The 22,454-nt window shown below is 46.5% G+C and overlaps 1 protein-coding gene across 2 annotated transcripts in view; it reads right to left on the bottom strand.

The window, feature by feature from the left end:
• Positions 1–2,591, bottom strand: part of GDAP1L1 (ganglioside induced differentiation associated protein 1 like 1) — a 33,465-nt gene extending 30,874 nt beyond the window's left edge. Inside the window, exon 1 of one of the 2 annotated variants that reach the window (XM_031656784.1) lies at positions 2,478–2,591. Coding sequence is in view for 1 of the 2 variants with exons in the window: in XM_003904712.4 (XP_003904761.1) it covers positions 2,166–2,345 (180 nt within the window). In the remaining variant the exon portion in view is untranslated. The other variant, XM_003904712.4, reaches the window with a different exon arrangement.
• Between the last annotated feature and the right edge of the window lie 19,863 nt (positions 2,592–22,454).

Below are 22,454 nucleotides of genomic sequence, written 5' to 3'. Positions count from 1 at the left end.
CTGAGCTCAGGCTACATAGGAAATATTTCATGGGGCAAAGAACAGGAGACTCCCTCATGATATGGTTATGGGAGATGCCACCTCCCTGCCCCCCTCTGGTCCCAGCTGCTGGGGCCCACTTCCTGATGTTCTAGGTGGAAGGAGATTCTAGAATCTGAAGGGCAGTCTGATTCATCTCCAAAGCCCCCATCCCCAGGCTCCTTGCACGAGACATGGCATGTGCAAGCATGTGCAGAATTTGTGTGTGACTCCAGTATGACCTTGATTAACTCTGACCCCTCCTTTACCTAGTGTTTTAATAACATCATAATGGCAGCACGTGGTGGTTCATGCCTGTAATCCTAGCACTTTGGGAGGCCAAAGCGGGTGGATCACTTGAAATCAGGAGTTCGAGACCAGCCCGGCAAACATGATGAAACCCCATCTCTACCAAAAATACAAAAAATTTAGCTGGGTGTGGTGGTGTGTGCCTGTAGTCCTAGCTACTCAGGAGGCTGAGAGAGGAGAATTGCTTAAACCCAGGAGGCAGAGGTTGCAGTGAGCTGAGATTGTGTCACTGCACTCCAGCCTGGGTAACAGAGCAAGACTCTGTCTCAAAAAAAAAAAAAAAAAAAAAAAAAAAATCATAACACTCATTATCAACAGTCTTGACCCCTCGCCAGGCAGTGCCATCAGTACTTTTTGTGCATCATATCACATTTCACTCTCACAATAGCCCTCCGAGGAAGTTACTGCATTCACCCCATTTTACAGATTATAAATCTGAGGCTTTGGAAAGGCAAAGGGACCTGTCCACAGCGCCACAGTGAGTCAGTGGATAATATGATTGGTGGACCAGCTTCATCAGCATCACCTGGTCACTCGTTGGAAAAGCAGCATCTTGGACCCCATTCCAGACCCACTGAATCAGGATGATTGGGGTAGAATCCAGCAGTCTGAGTTTTAAGCAGGATCCTCCAGGGATTCTAATGCATGCTCAAGTTTGAGTAGTCCCAGTTTATAACACTAAGTTCCTAAGTTATACCTCTTCTTCAACAACGCTATCAGCAACCCTGAGAAGGGGTTGGGATTGGAAGTAGCTATTGTTATTATCACTATCCCGCTTTCCAGATGATGAAATGAGCCTGGACCAAGACTCAAACCCAAGTCTTTGGGTTTCAAGGCCCTTTTTCTTCATGGAATCTGTTTTTCCATCTGGAAAAAGAAGCGAGTGGAACAAAAGGATCTTCCAGGAAGAACAGGAGTCAGAGTGTCAGGCAGTGGTGCCGCTTAGGCCCCGGCAGGACCTGCCTCTGGGCCCTGGCCATGGTGCTGAATCCGTGGCCCAGAGACGGGACAACCGCCTAGGATGGGAGATTGCGCCCCTAGAGGCGCCCCTGTCTGAGGGGTGCAGTTCACTGCCTCACCCCCAGGAAGCGGGAACCCTGAGAATCCAGCATAAGACTGGATTTCCAACTGCCCCTCAGCTCCCCTAGGTCCTAGAAGCATTTTAGGGGCTGAAGCCACTCTGTGCCTTTAAGAGCAAAACAGAGACCTGATGGGCTGAGCCGAGCTGGTGTGAGGGGATAGTTTAACTCCTTCCTTCTCAGCCCAAGACACGGGGTGGGGGGTGGGCGACGACTGGGGACAGACCCTCCAAACCCCAGCCAGAAGAAGGCCCGCAGACAGAGGGGCAGAGGAGCTGTGACCTGGGGGGCTGCAGTGTCCGGGAAGGCAGCGTGCAGGGAGGGACTGAGAGGGGGCTACCGGGGCTGGACCCCAGGAAGCGCTTCTTCTCCCTCCCTGCAGCAGCAGCACCTCCCACCCCACCAGGCCGTCTTCCCAGCAGTGCCCATTCTCTTCCCCTCGCCTTTGTCTCTTTTCTCAGCACCCACCCCCCCACCCGCCTGCGCCCCGCACCCCGACAGACCTGCTGTTTCTGGGAGGGAAAGAGGCAGAATAGATGCTCCTAAAATTGAGAACTGTGCTCCTGGGGCCCAGGCAGGGCCTGTCGCCTCCCAGGTGAGCAGCCCTGGAAGGAACCCCCGCGTCCCCCGACCTCCGGGACCCCCAGACCCCAGGTTTCCCCCTTCAGTCTTTCGCTGCCGTCAGATCCCTCAAGCCCTGGGGCTCCCCTCCCCAAGCCTCCCGGCCACCGGCGCAGGCGGCTCCCGGCCCGGCTCTACCTTCTGTGAGCTGAAGGACTGGGTCCAGTGGTACAGAACCAGGCTCTCCCTGGGCCAATGGGCGGGGCTGGCCGCCTCGGGAGCGTCGGGGGCCTCCGCCGGCTTGGCCGCATCGCTCTCCAGTGCGGAGATGGGCCACCAGCTGCAGTTGGTGGGGGTCAGATTGTTGGGGGTCGCCATGACAGCCCGGAATCAGAGGCAGGAAAGAAGGAGGCTCCGGCGCGGCGGCTCTCTCTCGCCCAGCATCACATGGCCTCGCCGAGCCTGCCCCTCTCCTCCCTCCCTCCCCGCTCCGTGAATGTCATTACTCACCGGGCAGTTGGGGGAGGGGGCAAGGGGATCCCGGGAGCTCCTTCCTTCTCCTCCCCCTGGCCCGCTCCTGGCCCGCGCCAGAAAAGCCGCCAGCCCTCAGTGTCAGTCTCCCTGCAAGGATGGAAGGAACCCGAGGAAGTAGGTCGTGCCCCCCAAACAGCTCAGCGTGTGGGGCCAGGCACCTGCCAAAGATTCCACCATCATCAACGCTTTCCTGCTTCTCGGTCTTCTAAGGGGCAAATACCTCTTAACTGGGATTCTAGAGATCTGTTCCTTTAGAAATTAGTGTCTGGAAATTTCTTGTCTCGCGTTGAAGCTGTTATCTTCTAACTTTTCCCCTGAAGGGCCTCGAAGGGTAGAGGGAACAGACTATGATATATTTAACAGACACTTACATAGCACTTACTGTATGCCCAGGCACTGTTCTAAGAGCTTTACAACTATCAGCCCATTTAGCTCTCACAATAGTCCTATTAGCTTCATTTTACAGAGAAGGAAACTGAGGCACAGAGAGGCTAAGTGACCTTGCCCAAGGTCATCGAGCTGGTAGGTGTTGAGGCTGATGTGAACATAGGCAGTCTGGCTCCAGAGTCTGTGCTCCTAGCCATAAGGTCATGATAATATGGTAAGAATATAAACAACGGCACAGCAACCATTTATCAACCTGAGCCCCTTACATGCATCATCTCATTTCATCTGCACAATCATCATTTTTCACAGATGAGAAAGGCGAGGCTCAGAAATGTCAAGTCATTGGTTCCAGGTCGCATCTTCTACTAAGGCATAACCAGGTGAGCCCAAAGAAAGCCCATAATGCCTTTGCTGTCACAAAGTCTGCCCTAAACATTCATAAGAACTTCAGAAAAGTTCCTTAATACACCTATACTTCCATTACTATAAATACTGTGTTTTAATTTATTTACCATTGAGGAAATACAGAAGCAGACCCTGGGACAACAGATGGAAATAGACGTACTAGGAAGATAAGCTCAGTCCTCCCTCTTACCCCCGACCACCCACCCCCATCCATCATGCTGCTAAGGACTCCTGGGTACCTCATCCCCCAGGCTGTAAGCCGTACTCAAAAGGAACCGGTGAACCTCCTTCTACCAGGTAACAGATGTTCTGTGGCCCCTGGGTTTCCCTTTTGCCTTGGCTGCCACAAAACCTATAGCTACATTTTCTATCAAGTCTCAGTTGCTACATTAGCCTCCCTCGTTCAGCATACATTTTTTGTCACTCTTTTGTGAAATTTTTGTTGTTGTTCACTGTTCGATTTTGCAAAAAAGGGCATGGTATATCTTGAAGGAAAATTCAATCCTGTATGCTCCCAGGGTCACAATCTTGCAGGTTTAACAAGTGCCATAGGCGATTCTCATGAGATGCAAGGTTGGTGATACGGTTTGCATCTGTGTCTCCACCAAATTTCATGTTGAAATGTAGTCCCCAGTGCTGGAGGTGGGGCGTTGTAGGAGGTAATTGGATCATGGGGGTGTACCCCTCTTGGCTTGGTGCTGTCCTTGCAATAGTCAGTGAGTTCTTGTGAGATCTGATTGTCTAAAAGTGTGTGGTCGGGAACAGGTTAAGAAAGCAAAATAAAAAAATAAGTATGTGGCACATCTTCCCCTACTCTGTCTTGCTTCCTCTCTCACCATGTGATATGCCAACTTCCCCTTTGCCTTCAGCCATGATTGGAAGCTTTCTGAGGCCTCACCAGAAGCCAAGCAGGTGCTGGTGCCATGCTTCCTGTATAGCCTGCAGAACCATGAGCCAATTACCCCTCTTTTCTTTATAAATTACCCAGTCTCAGGTATTTCTTTATCTCAATGTGAGAATGGTCTAACACAGTTGGGAAACACTGAGATAGAGGAAAGATCCCTGGATTGGAGGCAGTAAGATAGGGCTCCTGGTTGGGTGACTTCTCACAGGTCACTTACCCTCTCTGAGATTCGACTCGTCATCTGTGAAGTAGAGATGATGATAATTGCACGAGGCAGAGATGGATCACTGTCACCCAGTGTTCTCAGTCCATAGGACACAGTAGTTGTTGGAAAGTGGCTGCCACTCACCAGGGACTACTCCACTTTGCATTGAGGTGGGGCAACCACATGACTGAGTTGTGGCCAATGAATGTGGGCAGAAGTGAGGAATGCTGCTGCCCATAAAACCCCCATGATCCTCCACTCTCTCTTCCCATCTGCCTATTGAATATCAATGCCTGGAGGAACTTGAAAGCCCCAAGGGAAAGTTGATAAAACTCCTTGTTCCTCCCCACACCTGCTGCCAAATGGACTTTATATGAGTGAAAAATAAAATTCTATTGTGTGAAGTCACTGAGGTTTGTATCTGTTATAGCAACAAGTGCTGTGTTACTGAACATACTGCCTCCAGCAGTGTGGCAAAAGTTAAATACGCTAATGCGGAAGTTGCAAACTGACAATGTGTTGGCTTGGACCCACCCTGCAGATATGTTCTCTTATGCCTACCCCAGTGTTATTTTATTGACAAATTTTAAAATGAGCAATTTCACGCAAACATCTGGATTTCCAGGTTCATGAAAACCCAGAATAGCTGGCACCTGGGTTTGCATGCCAGCAGTTGGACCAGGAGCGGCCATCCTGTTGGGTGGAAATTTGATGGTATGGAAAATCTGGCCCCTATCAATGTCTTGAAACTGTTGGCATTCAGGGAGCCTGACTCACAGCAGTCATGCTCAGATACGTGTTCATTCCCTCAACTAATATTAATTGTGGACCCACTGTGTGCCAGGTGCGTTGCTAGGCACCAGAGATATAGCAATAAGACAGACAGACAGACAGACAGACACTGGCCTGCTCTTTGGCTTGTTCACTTAGCAAGACATCTTGGAAAGAGTTTCCTATCAGCACAACAGGTCTACCCTATACTTTGCAGGACTCTGTACTATATGGATAGATCACAAAAAATTTACTTAACTTCTACTGATGGACATATGTGTTGTTTCTAATCTTTTATAATAAAGATAAAGCTGCAGTGAATATCCTTATTTATATATATTTGCCCATATTTCTATATAATCTGTTTGCTAAATTCCTAGAAGCAATTGAAGGGCATGGCTTTGCCAAACATCACTTCAAAGAGGTTATACCACAGTGCCCATTTCCCTCACCCTTGCCAACGCAGCCTATTTTAAAACTTTTTCTTTGTGAATCTATGGGTAGAAAATGGTATGTCCTTAGTTTGCTTTTGTTTTTCTTCTTATTACAAAACAATTTCAAACATGTGAAAGTAGCTTAATGAACATCCATATATCTATCACCTAGGTATAAGCATTGGAAAAAATTTGCCATATTTGTTTAATTGGGGAGTGAAGTATTTTGAAATAAATTATAGGCATCATGATATTTCTCCAACTAAATATATCGGTATTCGATACTTATAAAGTATCAAATAATTTGTATCTAACATAGGTCATTTTCTTACATAACACGCAATTTTCATATTAAGAAATTAACAATATGAAGGCCAGCTATGGTGGCTCACGCCTGTAATCCCAGCACATTGGGAGGCCGAGGCAGGGATATCACTTGAGTCCAGGAGTTTAAGGCCACCCTGGGTGACATGGTGAGGCCCCATCTCTACAAAAAATACAAAAATTAGCCAGGCATGGTGTCATGTGCCTGTTGTCCCAGCTACTCAGGAGGCTGAGGCGGGGGGAATCGCTTGAGCCTGGGAGGTGGAGATTGCAGTGAGCTGAGATTATGCCACTGCACTCCAGCCTGGGCCACAGAGTGAGACCCTGTCTCAAAAAATATATTTATATTCAAATCTCTCCAGTTTTGCCAGAAATGTCTTTACAGGTGGTTTCAACCAGGATCCAATCAAGGACCACGAAATGGATTTTGTTCCTGCAGTCTTAAGTCTATTTTAATCTAATATGGTCCTCACTCTATTTTTTTTTTTTTTTTTGACCCCCAATGGCAGTGACTCATGAAGAGACTGGGCCAGTTGTCTTGAGCAATGTTCCTCTCTGGGATCTGTCATGTTGCTTCACTGTGGTGTCCTTTAACTTCCTGTACTCTCTCCTATATTTCCCCAAAACTAGGATTTACATCCAATGGATGGATTAGATTTAGGTGGAACATTTTGGGGTAAGAAAGTAATTATATTTCACGAGTGGTGCTATGTGCTCCATTTCACCTCACTTCATGTCTAACTGTCCCACTGCTAATAATGCCAAGCCTGATCATGGGCTTCAGGTGGTGACCACACCTCTCTAGGTAAATGTCCACTTCTCCTCTTCTGACCAGCTCCTTGTGGGTGTCCAGTTCCTCATTCATTGATGGTCTGTGACTGAATCAGTTACTATCATTAGAAAATGCTGATTTTCTAATTTTGTCCTTTTGTTGCCATTTGTCAGCTGGCATTCTTTATGTGAATTTCATTAATTATGAGTGAAATTCACCATTCCTTCAACTGTTTAAAAACCAGGCCGGGTGTGGTGGCTCACACCTGTAATTCCAGCACTTCTGGAGGCCGAGGTGGGTGGATTGTTTGAGTCCAGGAGTTCAAGACCAGCCTGGGAAACATGGCAAAACCCCGTCTCTAGTAAAAATACAAAATATTAGCTGGGCGTCGTGTCACGCACCTGTAGTCCCAGCTACTTGGGAGACTGAGATGGGAGGATTGCAGTGAGCTGAGATTGCACTACTGCACTCCAACTTGGGTGACTGGAATGAGACCCTGTCTCAAAACAAACAAACAAACAAACAAAAGCCAACTTAACTTCTTTCCTGGTGAATCATCCGTGTTTTCGTGGGGACCTGGACAATGATAGGACTGTGTGATAAGTGCTGTGACTGGGATGGGAAAGGGGTGTGGTAGAGCCAGAAAGGGACGTCTGGATCCCCCGTCTGAGCACTGGTGATGCCAGGGAAGGCTTTTCAGAGGCAATGGCTCTCAGTATGGGTTCCTGCCAAGCAGACCCTAAGACAAGTACTCAGGGCACATAATTAGCTTTGGAGAAAAAGGACATCCTGCGAGGCAAGTGGGCAGACAGGAAAGACAGCCAAGGAAGGTGTATTGCCAAGCAAGTTACTACTGTGGGTGACCAGGGCTTAATCCCAAAGGGAAATTCTGAGAGCCACACGAAGGCCCTCAGCATTACCCTGCCCAAGGAGGGAGAGAACTGGGGTATTTACACAGAAAGTCCTGTCAGTCGTTGTTTGAGGGCTGCTTCTTGAGAGAAGTTTTAATTCCCTGGCACTTCAGGCCTGCCCTGCAGTTGGCAGAGTGGTTCCCAGTGGCCACAGAAAGCCCTCGGGCAATAAACATGAGTGTTGTGAGCTAGGGGTCAGCTGATGTGCACTGAGTGGGAAGAGTGGGGCGTCCAGGCAGGCATCAACAGCGTTTGCTCAGGGACTTGAAGCAGAGGCTTGTGGGATGAGGGGGCATAGCCAGCTGGGGAGAAGGAGGTGGAAAGGATGCATGCTCCAGGTAGAGACACAGGCCCAGAGGTGGGACAGGGGCAGAGTGCTTGACAGGCTGATGCCCACTCATCTGCTGGAGGCAGAGTGGAGACGTGAGGCTGAGTAGTACTGCTAGGCCACTTAGGCCACCTGTAGGAGTCATCACATTGTGCCAAGGGCACTGGGAAGTCCCTGAAGAGTAGTTTTTTTCTTTTTTTGGGTGGGGGATAGAGTCTCGCTCTGTCGCCCAGACTGGAGTGCAATGGTGCCATCTCGGTTCACTGCAACCTCTACCTCCTGGGTTCAAGCGATTCTCCTGCCTTAGCCTCCTGAATAGCTGGGAATACAGGCGTGCTCCACCATGCCTGGCTAATTTTATATTTTCAGTAGAGATGGGGTTTCACCATGTTGGCCAGGCTGGTCTTGAACTCCTGACCTCAGGTGATCTGCCTGCCTCGGCCTCCCAAAATGCTGGGATTACAGGTGTGAGCCACCATGGCCAGCCCCCTAGAGAGTTTTAAGTGGTGAAATTATTGTCCAGTTTGGGTGTCAGAAATCTGAAAAGTAACGTATTCCTCACAGGGTGGGACTACTACTCCCCTCCTTCTGTGACACCTAGAAATGGACTCAGCCAAGTGGTTGCCACTGAATGTGAACTCAGGGCACAATGAGATGGGACACCTGGGGAACATCTCACCCAGACCTATACTGGCAGACTGTATAATAAAAATGTCTAATAACACATATGATCATATGTTATCATGACATAATAACAGCCAGGAGGATGTTCCATGTGCTCAATACCTCGCTAAGCACCCCACTGCCATTATCTCATTGAGGTCGATACTGTTATCACCTTGATGTGAGGATGGATGGTTCAGTTGGCCCATTCTGGGATTCCCCAGCCAGTGTCTCTGCTCCCTGAACATGGCTAGGACACACGGCTGACTTCTGGCTCTCTGGGGCCGCCTTTCCAAGTTTTTTTTTACTGACTCTGTCTCCTGTCTTTTTCCAGGCAGGTTTAATACAAAGATCTCAGGGGTGTTTAGTGGCTCACAGTCAATCCTCCAGTGGTGCCTCATCTCACACAGAGGAGGGCCAAAGTCCTAATGACTTAAGGTGCTACCCGATCTGGCCCCGTCTGGTCCCAATCTGGCCCCGTCTGGTCCCCATCACACCTCCCCATCTCCTTTCGCCCTCCCTTGCCCGCTGCCCCAGCCCATCGGCCTCCCGACTCTTCCCTGGAGGCAGTGGGTGCCACTCCACACTTTGCCCAGGGTCTCTTCACTTGCTGTTCCCACTGCCTGCCATGCTCTTTTTTTTTTTTTCCCCCCAAGCTGTCTCCCTCAGCACCTTCATCTCTCTGCTCATGTAAATGCCAGCTTAGAATTAGCTAAACCTGGCCGGGTGTGGTGGCTCAAGCCTGTAATCCCAGCACTTTGGGAGGCCGAGATGGGTGGATCACGAGGTCAGGAGATCGAGACCATCCTGGCTAACACGGTGAAACCCCGTCTCTACTAAAAAATACAAAAAACTAGCCGGGCGAGGTGGCGGGCGCTTGTAGTCCCAGCTACTTGGGAGGCTGAGGCAGGAGAATGGCGTGAACCCAGGAGGCGGAGCTTGCAGTGAGCTGAGATCCGGCCACTGCACTCCAGCCTAGGTGACAGAGCGAGACTCCGTCTCAAAAAAAAAAAAAAAAAAAAAGAATTAGCTAAACCTTTCTTGACTGCCCATGTAAAAGAGGTAGCTACTCTGACCCAGCACTCCTTTACATGACTTTATTTTTCTCCATAGCACTTACCAACAGGGGGTCTGCCACGCAGGGTTTTTCTGTTTGTTTGTTTGTTTTGAGACGGAGTTTCACTCTTGTCACCCAGGCTGGAGCGCAATGGCTCGATCTCGGCTCACTGCAACCTCTGCCTCCCAGGATCAAACCATTCTCCTGCCTCAGCCTCCCAAGTAGCTGGGATTACAGGTGTGCGCCACCTTGCCTGGTTTATTTTGTATTTTTAGTAGAGACGGGGTTTCTCCGTGTTGCTCAGGCTGGTCGCAAACTCCTGACCTCAAGTGATCCACCGCCTCGGCCTCGCAAAGTGCTGGGATTACAAATGTGAGCCATTGCACCTGGCCTGCCGTGCAGTTATTATCTATCTCTCTGATAGGGATATAAGCTCCATAAGGGTAAGGACATGGTAATGTTCACTGCTGCCTTCAGCTCCTGGCCCAGAGCCTGACACAGAGTAGGTGCCCAGTATTAAATAAACAAGTCAATCAATGAATGACCCCTGGCCTGCCCCGGAGATGACCTCTGGTCAGCCTGACGGAAGTTTGCTGTGACCCTAAAGTCTCCGTTCCACACTTTTACGCAATCTCTCAATTCTCTTTTTCAGAACACTAATCGCATTCACTGGGTATCATTTTAATTCCCAGAGGGGACATTATTTCCAAGGTCTTAAAGGGCACTGCTGCTCCCCATCATTTTCCCTTCCACCCCAAAACACTTTAAATCCTGCTTGGACTAAAAGAGTAGGGGAAGGGCTGACAGATTTGATACACAAAGCTTAACAAATTTTGTACCATGAAAATTATAAAATAAAGTTAAAAGAAAAGCAATAGACTGGGAGAAATATTCACAATTTACATAAAAACATGTATTCATCCATTTCCATATTGCTATGAAGAAATACCTGAGACTGGATAATTTATAAAGAAAAAGAGATTTAATGACTGAGGAGGCCTCACAATCATGGTGAAGGTGAAACAGGAGCAAGGACATGTCTTACATGTACTCTCTTGGCAGCAGGCAAGATGAGTGTGTGCAGGGGAACTGCCCTTTATAAAACCATCAGATCTCATGAGCCTTATTCATTATCATGAGAACAGCACATGAAAACCCACCCCCATGATTCAATTACCTCCCACCAGGTCCCTCCCACAACATGTGGGGATTATGGGAGCTATAATTCAAGATGAGAGTTGGACACAGCCAAACCATATCAAGACATAATATTCGTCATACATAAAGAGTTCCTGCAAATCAATAAGTAGTAGTTAAAATTAGAAACAAGCAATTCATACTAAAATCTGTGGTGGACACTGTAGTTATCTGTCCAACATCCATTCTACACACATCTACCTCCCCTCACCCCACCCCTTCATGTTGCAGCCAAGGGACTAGGGTGGGGCTTACCTTGACTTCTGCCCCAGTGGTCAAAGCCAATCAGGTTAATCTCATCCTCCCTTGTTCCAGTGGTTGTTTCTAATACGTGAGCCAGTCAGCCCAGAGCATTTTGCTGGTGGTCCAGGGGTGGTCCTGTTAGTGCAAAGCTCAGGTTTTTGTGCAGTGCTTGTGGGATGTATCTGCTCTTTTTTTTTCTTTTTCTTTTTCTTTCTTTTTTTTTGAGACAGAGTCTCACTCTGTTGCCCAGGCTGGAGTGCAGAGATGTGATCTTGGCTCACTGCAACCTCCGCCTCCTGGGTTCAAGAGTTACTCCTGCCTCAGTCTCTAAGTGTCTGGGATTACAGGCATGCGCCACCACACCTGGCTAACTTTTGTATTTTTAGTAGAGACGGGGTTATACCATGTTAGCCAGGCTGGTTTTGAACTCCTGACCTCAGGTGATCTGCCCACCTTGGCCTCCCAATGTGCTGGGACTACAGGCATGAACCACTGCACCCAGTCATGGGATGTGGCTGCTCTTTTTGCTAAACTTTGGCCAGGAAGCCTGTAGCCTCCACTGCTCCTGGCAGCCATTCTTGAGGGGAGCCAGGCTTGAATGAAGCTGACACCAAATGACAGGGTACTGAGCTGGAAGCAAATGACCTCTGGGTGAAATAACTGAGTTGCTGTCTTAAGCAACCCTGCAGCTCCAGCCCACTAAACTTGCCAGTTATGAAAGCCAATAATTTGCTAACTGCAATTTTAAAGTCCAAAGTTATAAAATCAAAAGTTTTCTCTCTCTATCCCCACTGCAAGTTACAAGTTTAAGACAAACTCATTTAGTGGCAACATCTGCACTGAACTGATATGAGACTATGATTTTTATTTATCTTTCTCTAAAGAAACATTAATGTATTTGATTATGAGGTGCTGCCCCAGCCCCCACTGGGAATTTCATTAATATTTAGTATAGCACTACATTACCTTTCTAAAATCCCACAAAAGCCAAATTCAAAAATTCATTTCAGATAAGAGATTGTGGATTTGCCTAGCCTTTCAGGAAGAAAATTTGGTGAAATTTAATGAAAATCTGTCAAATGTACTTACCTTTTAGGAATTTATCCTATAGAAACTATTAGCTAGGTATACAAGGTTGTACAAATTTATAATAATCATAATAATAGCTACGAGGGTTTTCCATGTGCCAGACAGTGCGCTAAGCACTTTATGGACATTATCTTGAGATAGATATTGTTATTATCCTGATAATATACATCGGGAAACTGAGACTCATCTGGATATGAATGATAGTAGCCTAAAGTCAAGAGCTAATGAACACTAAGTCCATAGAAAATGAATTTTGAAGTGTCCAGACAATAGGGGATTTGACTTAAAAATTAGAGTATATCTATAACACAGTTGGATGAATTGATTGATTGAGACAGGGTCTCACTCTGTTGCCCAGGCTGGAGTGCAGTGATGCAATCATGGCTCACTACAGCCTCGACTTCCACAAGCTCAGGTGATCCTCCCACTTCAGCCTTCTAAGTAGCTGGGACAACAGGCTTGTGCCACGATACCCAGCTAACTTTTGTACTTTTTGTAGATATGGGATTTCACCATGTTGCCCAGGCTGGTCTTGAACTCCTGAGTTCAAGCAATCTGCCCATCTAGGCCTCCCAAATTATTGGGATTATAGGTGTGAGTCATCATACTGCACCATGGAATAATTCATATCCACTAAATATAAGGAAGGATTTCATGATATGTTTAAATTTTAAGAACAGGTATTGATTATATAAGGTGTTTTAAAAATTCTATTTAGCTTAGGTTATTACAACCTTTAAAATGTAAAGAGGAAAAAAGCAGGTTACCAAAAAAGTATGTACAATTCAATTTTTTAAGACATATAAATAAAAGTTTAATAGTAGTCATGTGGTTATATTGAGATGGGTAGAGACAAGGGTAAGAAGAGATCATGAGTGGGTTTTTTTTCGTTGTTTATTTTTCTTTCTTTCTTTTTTTTTGAGATGGACTCTTACTCTTGTCACCCAGGCTGGAGTACAGTGGCACAATCTCGGCTCACTGCAACCTCCACCTCCTGGGTTCAAGCAATTCTCCTGCCGCAGCCTCCCAAGTAGCTAGGATTACAAGCACATGTCACTACACCTGGCTAATTTTTGTATTTTTAGTAGAGACAGGGTTTCACCATGTTGGCCAGGCTGGTCTCGAACTCCTAACCTCAAATGACCCACCCTCCTTGGCCTCCCAAAGTGCTGGGATTACAGGCATGAGCCACTGCACCTGGCCTGTTATTTATTTTTCTTAATTGGAGTTTCTGGTTTTCCTTCTGTTATGGACTTAATTGTGCATCCCAAAATTGATATGATGAAGTAATCCCTAATGTGGTTATATATGAAAATAGAGCCTTTGAGGACATAATAAAGGTTAGATTAGGTCAAAAGGGCGAAGCCCCAATTCAACAAGACTCTTTTTCTTCTAAGAGGAAGAGACATAGGAGTGCTCACAGAAGAAAGGCCCTGTGAGGACACAATGAGAAGGTTGCTGTCTGCAAGTCAGCAAGGGGGGCCTCAACAGAAACCAACCCTGCTGGTACCTTAATCTTGGATTTGCAGCTTCCACAACTGTGAGAAAATGAGTTTCTGATTTTTTTTTTTTCTGTCTACTTCTTTCATTTAGTTTCTGATGTGTAAGCCACCTCGGGTGTGATACTTTGTTATGGCAGCCCAAGCTGACTAATATACCTATTGTAGACATGCATTATTCCATCGTTTTTAAAAATTTTTTAAATCTAAGTTGTTCAGGAAAAAAAAAAAAAAAAGATACTGCTTGATTTCCCCCTGCCAGTCCTGGTCCTCACACTGCAGGAAAAGGGAAAGGACTTCACATTGTCTGAGTGTCCTTCTGAGCTAGACCTGTTACCAAAATCTCATGGAAAGGGCATTAATGTCCACATTTGACAGATGGAAACAGTGACTCAGTAAACAATAAATGCTGGCCAGGGCTGTGGCTCACACCTGTAATCCCAGCACTTTGGGAGGCCGGGGCAGGCGAATCACCAGAGGTCAGGAGGTCGAGGCCAGCCTGACCAACATGGTGAAACCCTGTCTCTACTGAAAATACAAAAATTAGCTGGGCATGGTTGTGGGTGCCTGTAATCCCAGTTACTTGGGAGGCTGAGGCAGAAGAATTGCTTGAACCCGGGAGGTGGAGGTTGCAGTGAGCCTAGATTGCGCCATTGCACTCCAGCCTGGGTGACAAGAATGAAACTCCATCTCAAAAAAAAAAAAAAAAAAAAAAAAAAAAAAGAAAGAAAGAAAGAAAGAGAGAGAAAGAAAGAAGGAAAACAAGAAATGCCTGGCCCCCAATCCCCAGCTAGGAAGCAAGCATAGCTGGCGTTGGGACCCAGGGCTATGTGACCCCCAAATCCAGCTGAGCTTGTCCCATCTCTTACCTCTGCCTCCATAGAGTGGATGCTGAAATGGCCACAGATATGGGTAGGGTTGGAGTGGGGAACATCTTTCAGCCTGTAAGGAGCACCCAGAATATTTTGCTTCCAAATTCTGGGCAAGAAGGGCTTTCCTGAGAGTAAGAAGTCACTTGAATTTTGCTGTGACAAATCTTAACAGCTAACGCATCACTTCTACATCTATTGCATCAGGGTTTGTAGCAGGACGAGCCGCAGACAAAACTTCTCAGACACCAGATTAAAGAAGGAAGAGGTTTTTTTTTCCTGGCCGGGAGCGTCGGCAGACTCGCGTCTTAAGAGCCGAGCTCCCTGAAGAAGAAATACGTGGCCTTTTTAAAGGCTTACAACTTTAAGGGATCCATGTAAAAGGGTCGTGATACACCAAGCAAGCGTGGAAAACGTGACGAGGGGCTACATGCATCAGCTAACAGAACAAACAGTTTTACAGTGCTTTCTCATACAATGTCTGGAATTTATAGATAACACTAGTAGTTTTGGTCAGGGGTTAATATTATTATTACTATTTTAACCACCAGGGCCAGGTGGTGGTGCCAAGGTCATCTAGCTATTTATTTATTTATTTATTTATTTTACTTCTGTTTCTTTCCAACTTTTTGCTTTCTCCCCCTTCTCCTGTCTTATAAACTAGGGAAAAGGGGAGATGGGGAAAAGCTGGGAAGGACAACAGGAGAAGTGGTGGTCTCATTCTATAGGTTCACTGACTCGAGAAGCTGCAGGCATGGGAGAAGTGCCATGAATGAGGCAAGCCAGGCGTAAAGCAATGCTGTGTGGTGGAGACTGTGGCAAACTGGAGAGCACAAGTTCTTCTCAACACGACAGTTGCTCCTCGTCCAACTGGAGAGCACAAGTTCTTCTCAACACGACAGTCGCTCCTCGTCCAGCCACTGGAATGCAAACCCAGGTACCAGCGATTCTGGGTTTTCACGAACCTGGAAATCCGGATGTTTGTGTGAATTTGCTCATTTAAAAATGTATTGATAAATTCGGTTGGGTGCAGTGGCTCCCGCCTGTAATCCCAGCACTCTGGGAGACCAAGGCGGTGGATCACCTGAGGTCAGGAGTTCGAGACAAGCCTGGCCAATATGGCGAAGCCCCATCTCTAAATACAAAATTAGCTGGGCATGGTGCCGTGTGGCTGTAATACCAGCTACTTGGGAGGCTGAGGCAGGAGAATCGCTTGAACCTGGGAGGCAGAGGTTGCAGTGAACCAAGATGGCGCCACTGCACTCCAGCCTGAGTGACAGAGCGAGACTCCATCTCAAAAAAAATAAAAATAAAAATTTATTGATAAATTTATATAAAAAAGAACACTGGGGCAGGCATAACAGAACATGTCTACAGGGTGGATCCAAGTCCATACATTGTCAGTTTGCAACCTCTGCATCAGAGCATTTAATTTTTGCCACACTCCCAGAGGCGGTATGTTTGGTAACATAGCGATCCTTACTGTAACAGATACAAGTCTCAGTAGCTAAACACATGGAAGTTTACTTTTCACTAATATAAAGTCCAGTTGGCAGCAGTGTGGGGAGGAACAAAGAGTTCTATCAACCTTCCCTTGGGGCTTTCACGTTCCCCCAGGCATTGATGTCCGATGGGCAGATGGGAAGAGAGAGTGGAGGATCATGGGGGTTTTATGAGCAGCAGCATTCCTCACTTCTGCCCACATTCATTGGCCACAACTCAGTCATGTGGTCGCCCCACCTCAGTGCAAAGTGGAGCTGGGAAACGCAGTCCCTGGTGAGTGGCAGCCTCTTTCCAACACCTACTGTGTCCTATGGACTGAGAACACAGGTCTCTGGGGGCAGAGATGGATCTCTGCCTCATGCAGTTACTATCATCATCTCTATTTTACAGATGAAGAGAAGAATCTCAGAGAGGGTAAGTGACCTGTGAGAAGTCACACAGCCAGGAGCCCTGTCTTACTGACTCCAATCCAGGGATCTTTCCTCCATCTGTGTTTCTCAACCTTGCATCTCGTGAAAATCACCTATGGCACTTGTTAAACATACAGGTTCCTGGTCCTCACCCCAGACTTTGAATCTGAATGTTCAACAGAAGAATGTGGTAATCCTAGATGGTTCTTATATTAGACTCTACACTGGTGGCTGAACCTCAGCAGCATCTGGGTAGCTTTCTGAAACAATAATCTCTTGGCCCTGACACCTAGTAATTCTGATTCAGTTGGTCTGGGGCAGGAGCCCTGACGTGGACATTTTATAAAACTCCCAGGTGATCCTGAGAACCATTGCTTCTGCTCCAAACCAAACTGGGCTGGCATCAGTCTCACCCAGTAGAGATTTCAAGCTAAGGCAGTGAAAGAGAAGGTGGCGGGGAGCGGAAGGGTGTCAGTCAGTGATTTTTTACCCTGTGTGCACTTTAGAACTAACTAAGGTCTTTTATAAAGTAGCAATGCCAGGAACCCAGCCCTAGAGATTCTGATTTAATTGGTTTATAGTACGGTGTGGGAATCCACATTTATTTATTTATTTGTTTATTATTTATTTTTAAGATGGAGTCTCACTCTGTTGCCAAGACTGGAGTACAGTGGCATGATCTCAGCTCACTGCAACCTCTGCCTCTCGGGTTTAAGTGATTCTCCTGTCTCAGCCTCCCTGAGTAGCTGGAATTACAGGTGCCTGCCACAACAACTGGTTAATTTTTGTATTTTTAGTAGAGATAGGGTTTCACCATGTTAGCCAGGCTGGTCTCAAACTCTTGACCCTCAAGTGATCTGCCCGTCTTGGCCTCCCGAAGTGCTGGGATTACAGGTATGAGCCTGTAATAAAATAAATAAATAAATAAATAAATAATATGAATATAAATAAAATATACATATAAATAAATAAAAATATAAACATAAATAAAAATAAATAGGTGCCCGGCCTATTTATCAAATAAATTTATAAAAATTAATTTATAAAAATAAATATAAATAAATAAAACATAAATAAATAAAAACTGTAAATATAAATAAATAAATAGGCTGAGGCAGGAGAATTGCTTGAACAGGGGAGGCAGAGGTTGCAGGGAGCCAAGATATCACCACTGCACTCCAGCCTAGGTGACAGAGTGAGACTACGTTTCACTAAAACAAATGAAAAAGAACCACATATCTGGAAGGCTTCCACCAGGACGCCATGGCCTCTGAGTGGGTGGCATCATGGGTGTTCTTTAGGAGTTACTTTTTGCTTGGCCGTATCTTTTTTTTTTTCTCTTCCTGTTCTGAGCATTGCTTACTTTTGAATAAGAGACAGGAGCTGGACTTACTCTAAACTCTACTTTAAATCTCTAGTTCATTTTAGCCAGCCTTCTCTAATTGGCAGTGTTTTTAAGAAAACTTCAGATTGAAAAAGGGTGAATGCTTTTAATAAACAGTTAATGAAGAAGCTGAAACCCAAGAGGTCCAGTGATTTATCTGCCCAGGGCGGGCGGCAGGGCAGGCTGAGAACTCAGATCCGTCTCCTTACGTCCTCTCCTCCTCTCCCGCTTACTGCCATCTCTCCAAGTCAGCAATGCCTAGGTGTCTCAGGCATTCATGGCCTTGCAGCTTGGACACTCCATGCCCGACATGACTGGTGTGGATTCTAGGGAGTGGAGACTTAGACCACGCAGCCTCCATATACGCCTTTGCTTTACTGGAAAACCACACTGGGCTGCAGATCAAACACACAGAACTGCTGGCAGAAGTCCTGTGCCCAGCACCAGGGCCAGGAGCTGTCTGACCACTCTGAACGTTGGCTATTGGAGGAGCCCACTCCACATGATTCACAAGGGCTGCAGACAAGTCTACGCCACTTCTACCATGTGGGACATTTTCTTGGGAATATCCAAGTGTTATCAACAAGTTCCCCAGGACGCTTCCTCCAGGCTGACTCTGGCTCGCTCTGCACCAAGTGGAAGGAGCGCGGCACTGCTCCGGGAGTCCTTGCCCTGCCGGGGAGCGGGTGGGGAGTGGGAGTGGGTAAGACTGGGCTCCACTCCATTTCCACTCTGACAGGATGTGGTGGAGATGAGGAGGGAATGTGACCCCCACCAGAGCCTATGCCAGCAGCTCCGGCTCTGCAACAGCACCAGGGGGCTTGGCTCAGCTCTGACAGCCCTGGAAGTTCACTGGGCAAATAGATCTCAGATTTCAAAGCTGGGAAATGAACGTGAGCATGAAATGTGCCCCTGGGCAGATGAGTTCATGGAGTATGTGCTGGGTTTCCCAGGGTCAGCCGCAAGGTACATTTTGTTTTGGAGGTCTGCCCAGTGGTAAGGAGTCTCTCTGGGCCAAGATGATTCTTGGAGACAGACCCTGGGCCTGGGTGTCCACCAGGTGAAAATGGTTTGGAAGAGCAATAGAGGAATTCTGAAGGCCAGAGGATGGGAGACTGGAACCTGAAGCACGATGGATTCTCAAGGCCCACACTGAGGACTTCTTTCTATACCTTATCAGGGAAAAACAAGCAGGCACATACACAATTGTCTTAGGAACACACTGCAAAGTCAGTCAACAGTTAATGGTGCAAGAGGTATAGATCTTAAAAAAAAAAAAAAAAAAAAAAAAAAACCTTAATGGCGCCAAGTGCAGTGACTCATGGCTATAATCCCAGGTCAGGAGTTCGAGACCAGCCTGGCCAACATGGTGAAACCCCGTCTCTACTAAAAATACAAAAATTAGCCAGGCATGGTGGCGGGTGCCTGTAGTCCCAGCTACTCGGGAGGCTGAGGCAGGAGAGTTGCTTGAACCTGGGAGGTGGAGGTTGCAGTGAACCGAGATCATGCCACTGCACTCCGGCATGAGCAACAGAGCAATACGCCACCTCAAAAATAAATAAATAAATAAAAGATCCTTAATGGCTTTTCAAAAGAATTATAGAAATCATACGTTCATTATATCAAATTCGAGTAATATATAAAGAAATAAATAAAAGATTTCTCTATTATCCTGAAGAGGTACAGAATAAATTATCATTTTGCAAACTACCAGATTGGCAAGACTGAAAAGACTGACACTGTCAACCATTGGCAATCTTGGTGGAGGCCAGGGTTTCTCATCCTTGGAACTACTGACATAATTCTTTGTTGTGGGGGACTCTCCTGTTTATTGTAAGGTGTCAAGCAGCATCCCTGGCTTCTGTCCACTAGGTATCAGTAGCATCTCTGTCACCATCCCCCAAGTTGTGACAGCCAAAAATATCTCCAGGCATTGCCAAATGTCCCCTCAGGGGCAGAACCTCAGAGGAAGAAGCATCTCTGGCTGAGAACCACCGTAGGCCAATGGGTGCCCCAAACACCACGGGTGGGAGTGGAATCCAGGAATTCTGCCTGTCCATCAGATATTACAATCTGTGTCACCAGCAACTTCACTTTAAAATACATTTACAAGAGTACAAACTTGTTTGACAAGCATTTTAATGCAGCACAATTGGTAGTATTTTAAACATTGGTAATAACCAGGCCAGGTGTGGTGGCTCACGCCTGTAATCCCAGCACTCTGGGAGGCTGAAGCAGGTGGATCACCTGAAGTCAGGAGTTTGAGACCAGCCTGGTCAATATGTTGAAAACCCATCTCTACTAAAAATACAAAAATTAGCCAGATATGGTGGCGCATGCCTTAATCTCAGCTACTCGGGAGGCTGAGGCAGGAGAATCACTTGAACCTGGGAGGTAGAAGTTGCAGTGAGCCGAGATCGCACCACTGTATTCCAGCCTGAGTGACTGTGAGACTCTGTCTCAAAATAAATAAATAAATAAAATAATAAAAATTGGTAATAACCCAAATTAATACATTAAATATATATACCTGTAAAATGCCCAGATAGTGAGAAGAGTTTCTATGTCTTTTTTTTTTTTATCTTCTGAGACGGAGTTTCGCTCTTGTTGCCCAGGCTGGAGTGCAATGGCGAGATCTCGGCTCACTGCAAACTCCGCCTCCCGGGTTCAAGCGATTCTCCTGCCTCAGCCTCCTGAATAGTTAGGATTACAGGCGTGCACCACCATGCCCGGCTAATTTTTGTATTTTTAGTAGAGACAGGATTTCACCATGTTGGCCAGGCTGGTGTTGAACTCCTGACCTCAGGTGATCCACCCGCCTCGGCCTCCCAGCGTGCTGGGATTACAGGCGTGAGACCGTGCCTGGCCATGTCTTTCTAGAATAGAAAAGTAGCTCTGATATAGCAAGGTCTTAAAATTATGAGGGGGATCAGTCGAGATGCAGTATAGAGGACATTTTTATAAAATTTAAAGAACAAACTGTATGAACAAGTGCACGTGTACATGTACTGAAAAAGTATACACAGAGAAATATGCATGGGTTTAGTTTATGTAAAGCCTGGAACCAGGTGTACTAAACCACAAACAGTGGCTGTCTCTGCAGAGTGGAATGGAAGGGCATGGTGGAGCACGTGACAATTTTCATTTCTACTTTAAGTATTTCAGCACCATCCCAATACTGGATATATTATACTCAAAGGAAAAGAAATCATTCTACCACAAAGACACACGCACCCATATGTTCATTGCAGTGCTATTCACAATAGCATAGACATGGAATCAACCCAGGTGTGGATCAACAGTGGATTGGATAAAGACAATATGGTACATATACACCATGGAATATTAGGCAGCCATATAAAAGAATGAAATCGTGTCTTTTGTAGCAACGTGGATGCAGCTGGAGGCCATTATCCTAAGTGGATTAACATAGAAACAGAAAACAAAATCATGCATCACGTTTTTTTGTTGTTGTTGTTGTTGTTTTGAGACGGAGTCTTGCTCTGTTGCCCAGGCTGGAGTGCAGTAGCGCAATCTCAGCTCACTGCAACCTCCACCTCCCCGGTTCAAATGATTCTCCTGCCTCAGTCTTCCAAGTAGCTGGGACTACAGGTGCCCACCACCACGCCTGGCTAATTTTTTGTGTTCTTAGTAGAGACAGGGTTTCACTGTCTTAGTCAGGATGGTCTCGATCTCTTGACCTCGTGATCCACCCACCTTGGCCCCCCAAAGTGCTGGGCATGTTGTTACTTCTAAGTGGGAGCTAAACATTGAGTACACATGGTCATAAAAACGGGAACAGCAGACACTGGGGAATACAAGAATGGAGAGGGACAGAAGGGCTGAAAAATACTACTTATTGGGGACTATGCTCACCACTGGGATGACTAATTCATTCGTACTCCAAACCTCAGCAGCCCACAATATATCTATGTAACAAACCTGCACATGTACCCCAATCCTAAAATAAAGGTTAAAAAAGAAAAAAAAAATTCAGCAACACTTGTTTCATCTTACAAGGGCATTGTAAAATAATAAAGATAAAAGTTTGGCCGGGCGCGGTGGCTCAAGCCTGTAATCCCAGCACTTTGGGAGGCCGAGGCGGGCGGATCACAAGGTCAGGATATCGAGACCATCCTGGCTAACACCGTGAAACCCCGTCTCTACTAAAAAAAATACAAAAAACTAGCCGGGCGTGGTGGTGGGCGCCTGTAGTCCCAGCTACTTGGGAGGCTGAGGCAGGAGAATGGCGTGAACCCGGGGGGCGGAGCTTGCAGTGAGCCGAGATCGCCTCACTGCACTCCAGCCTGGGGCACAGAGCAAGACTCCGTCTCAAAAAAAAAAAAAAAAAAAAAAAAAAGTTAAGAGATAGGGAAAGAAAAAAAAGGGAAAAAGAAAAGAACCCTCATTGGAGTCCTGTTCTGCCCAACCCTGGAGTTACTAAGTAAGCCCAACTTAAGGGGTCGCTTGAGCTCCAGACTTTAAAGCCCCCAAGGCAGCAGCATCTACACCACCTTATCAGATCCTCAAAGCAATTCTTCTAAGTTGGTAGACTGGGATAGTTATTTCCATTCTGCAAATGGGGAAACTGAGACTCA

Source organism: Papio anubis, chromosome 16 (genome assembly GCF_008728515.1).
Source record: "Papio anubis isolate 15944 chromosome 16, Panubis1.0, whole genome shotgun sequence".
Lineage (NCBI taxonomy): Eukaryota > Metazoa > Chordata > Mammalia > Primates > Cercopithecidae > Papio > Papio anubis.
This window is presented reverse-complemented; position numbering and strand designations above follow the sequence as displayed.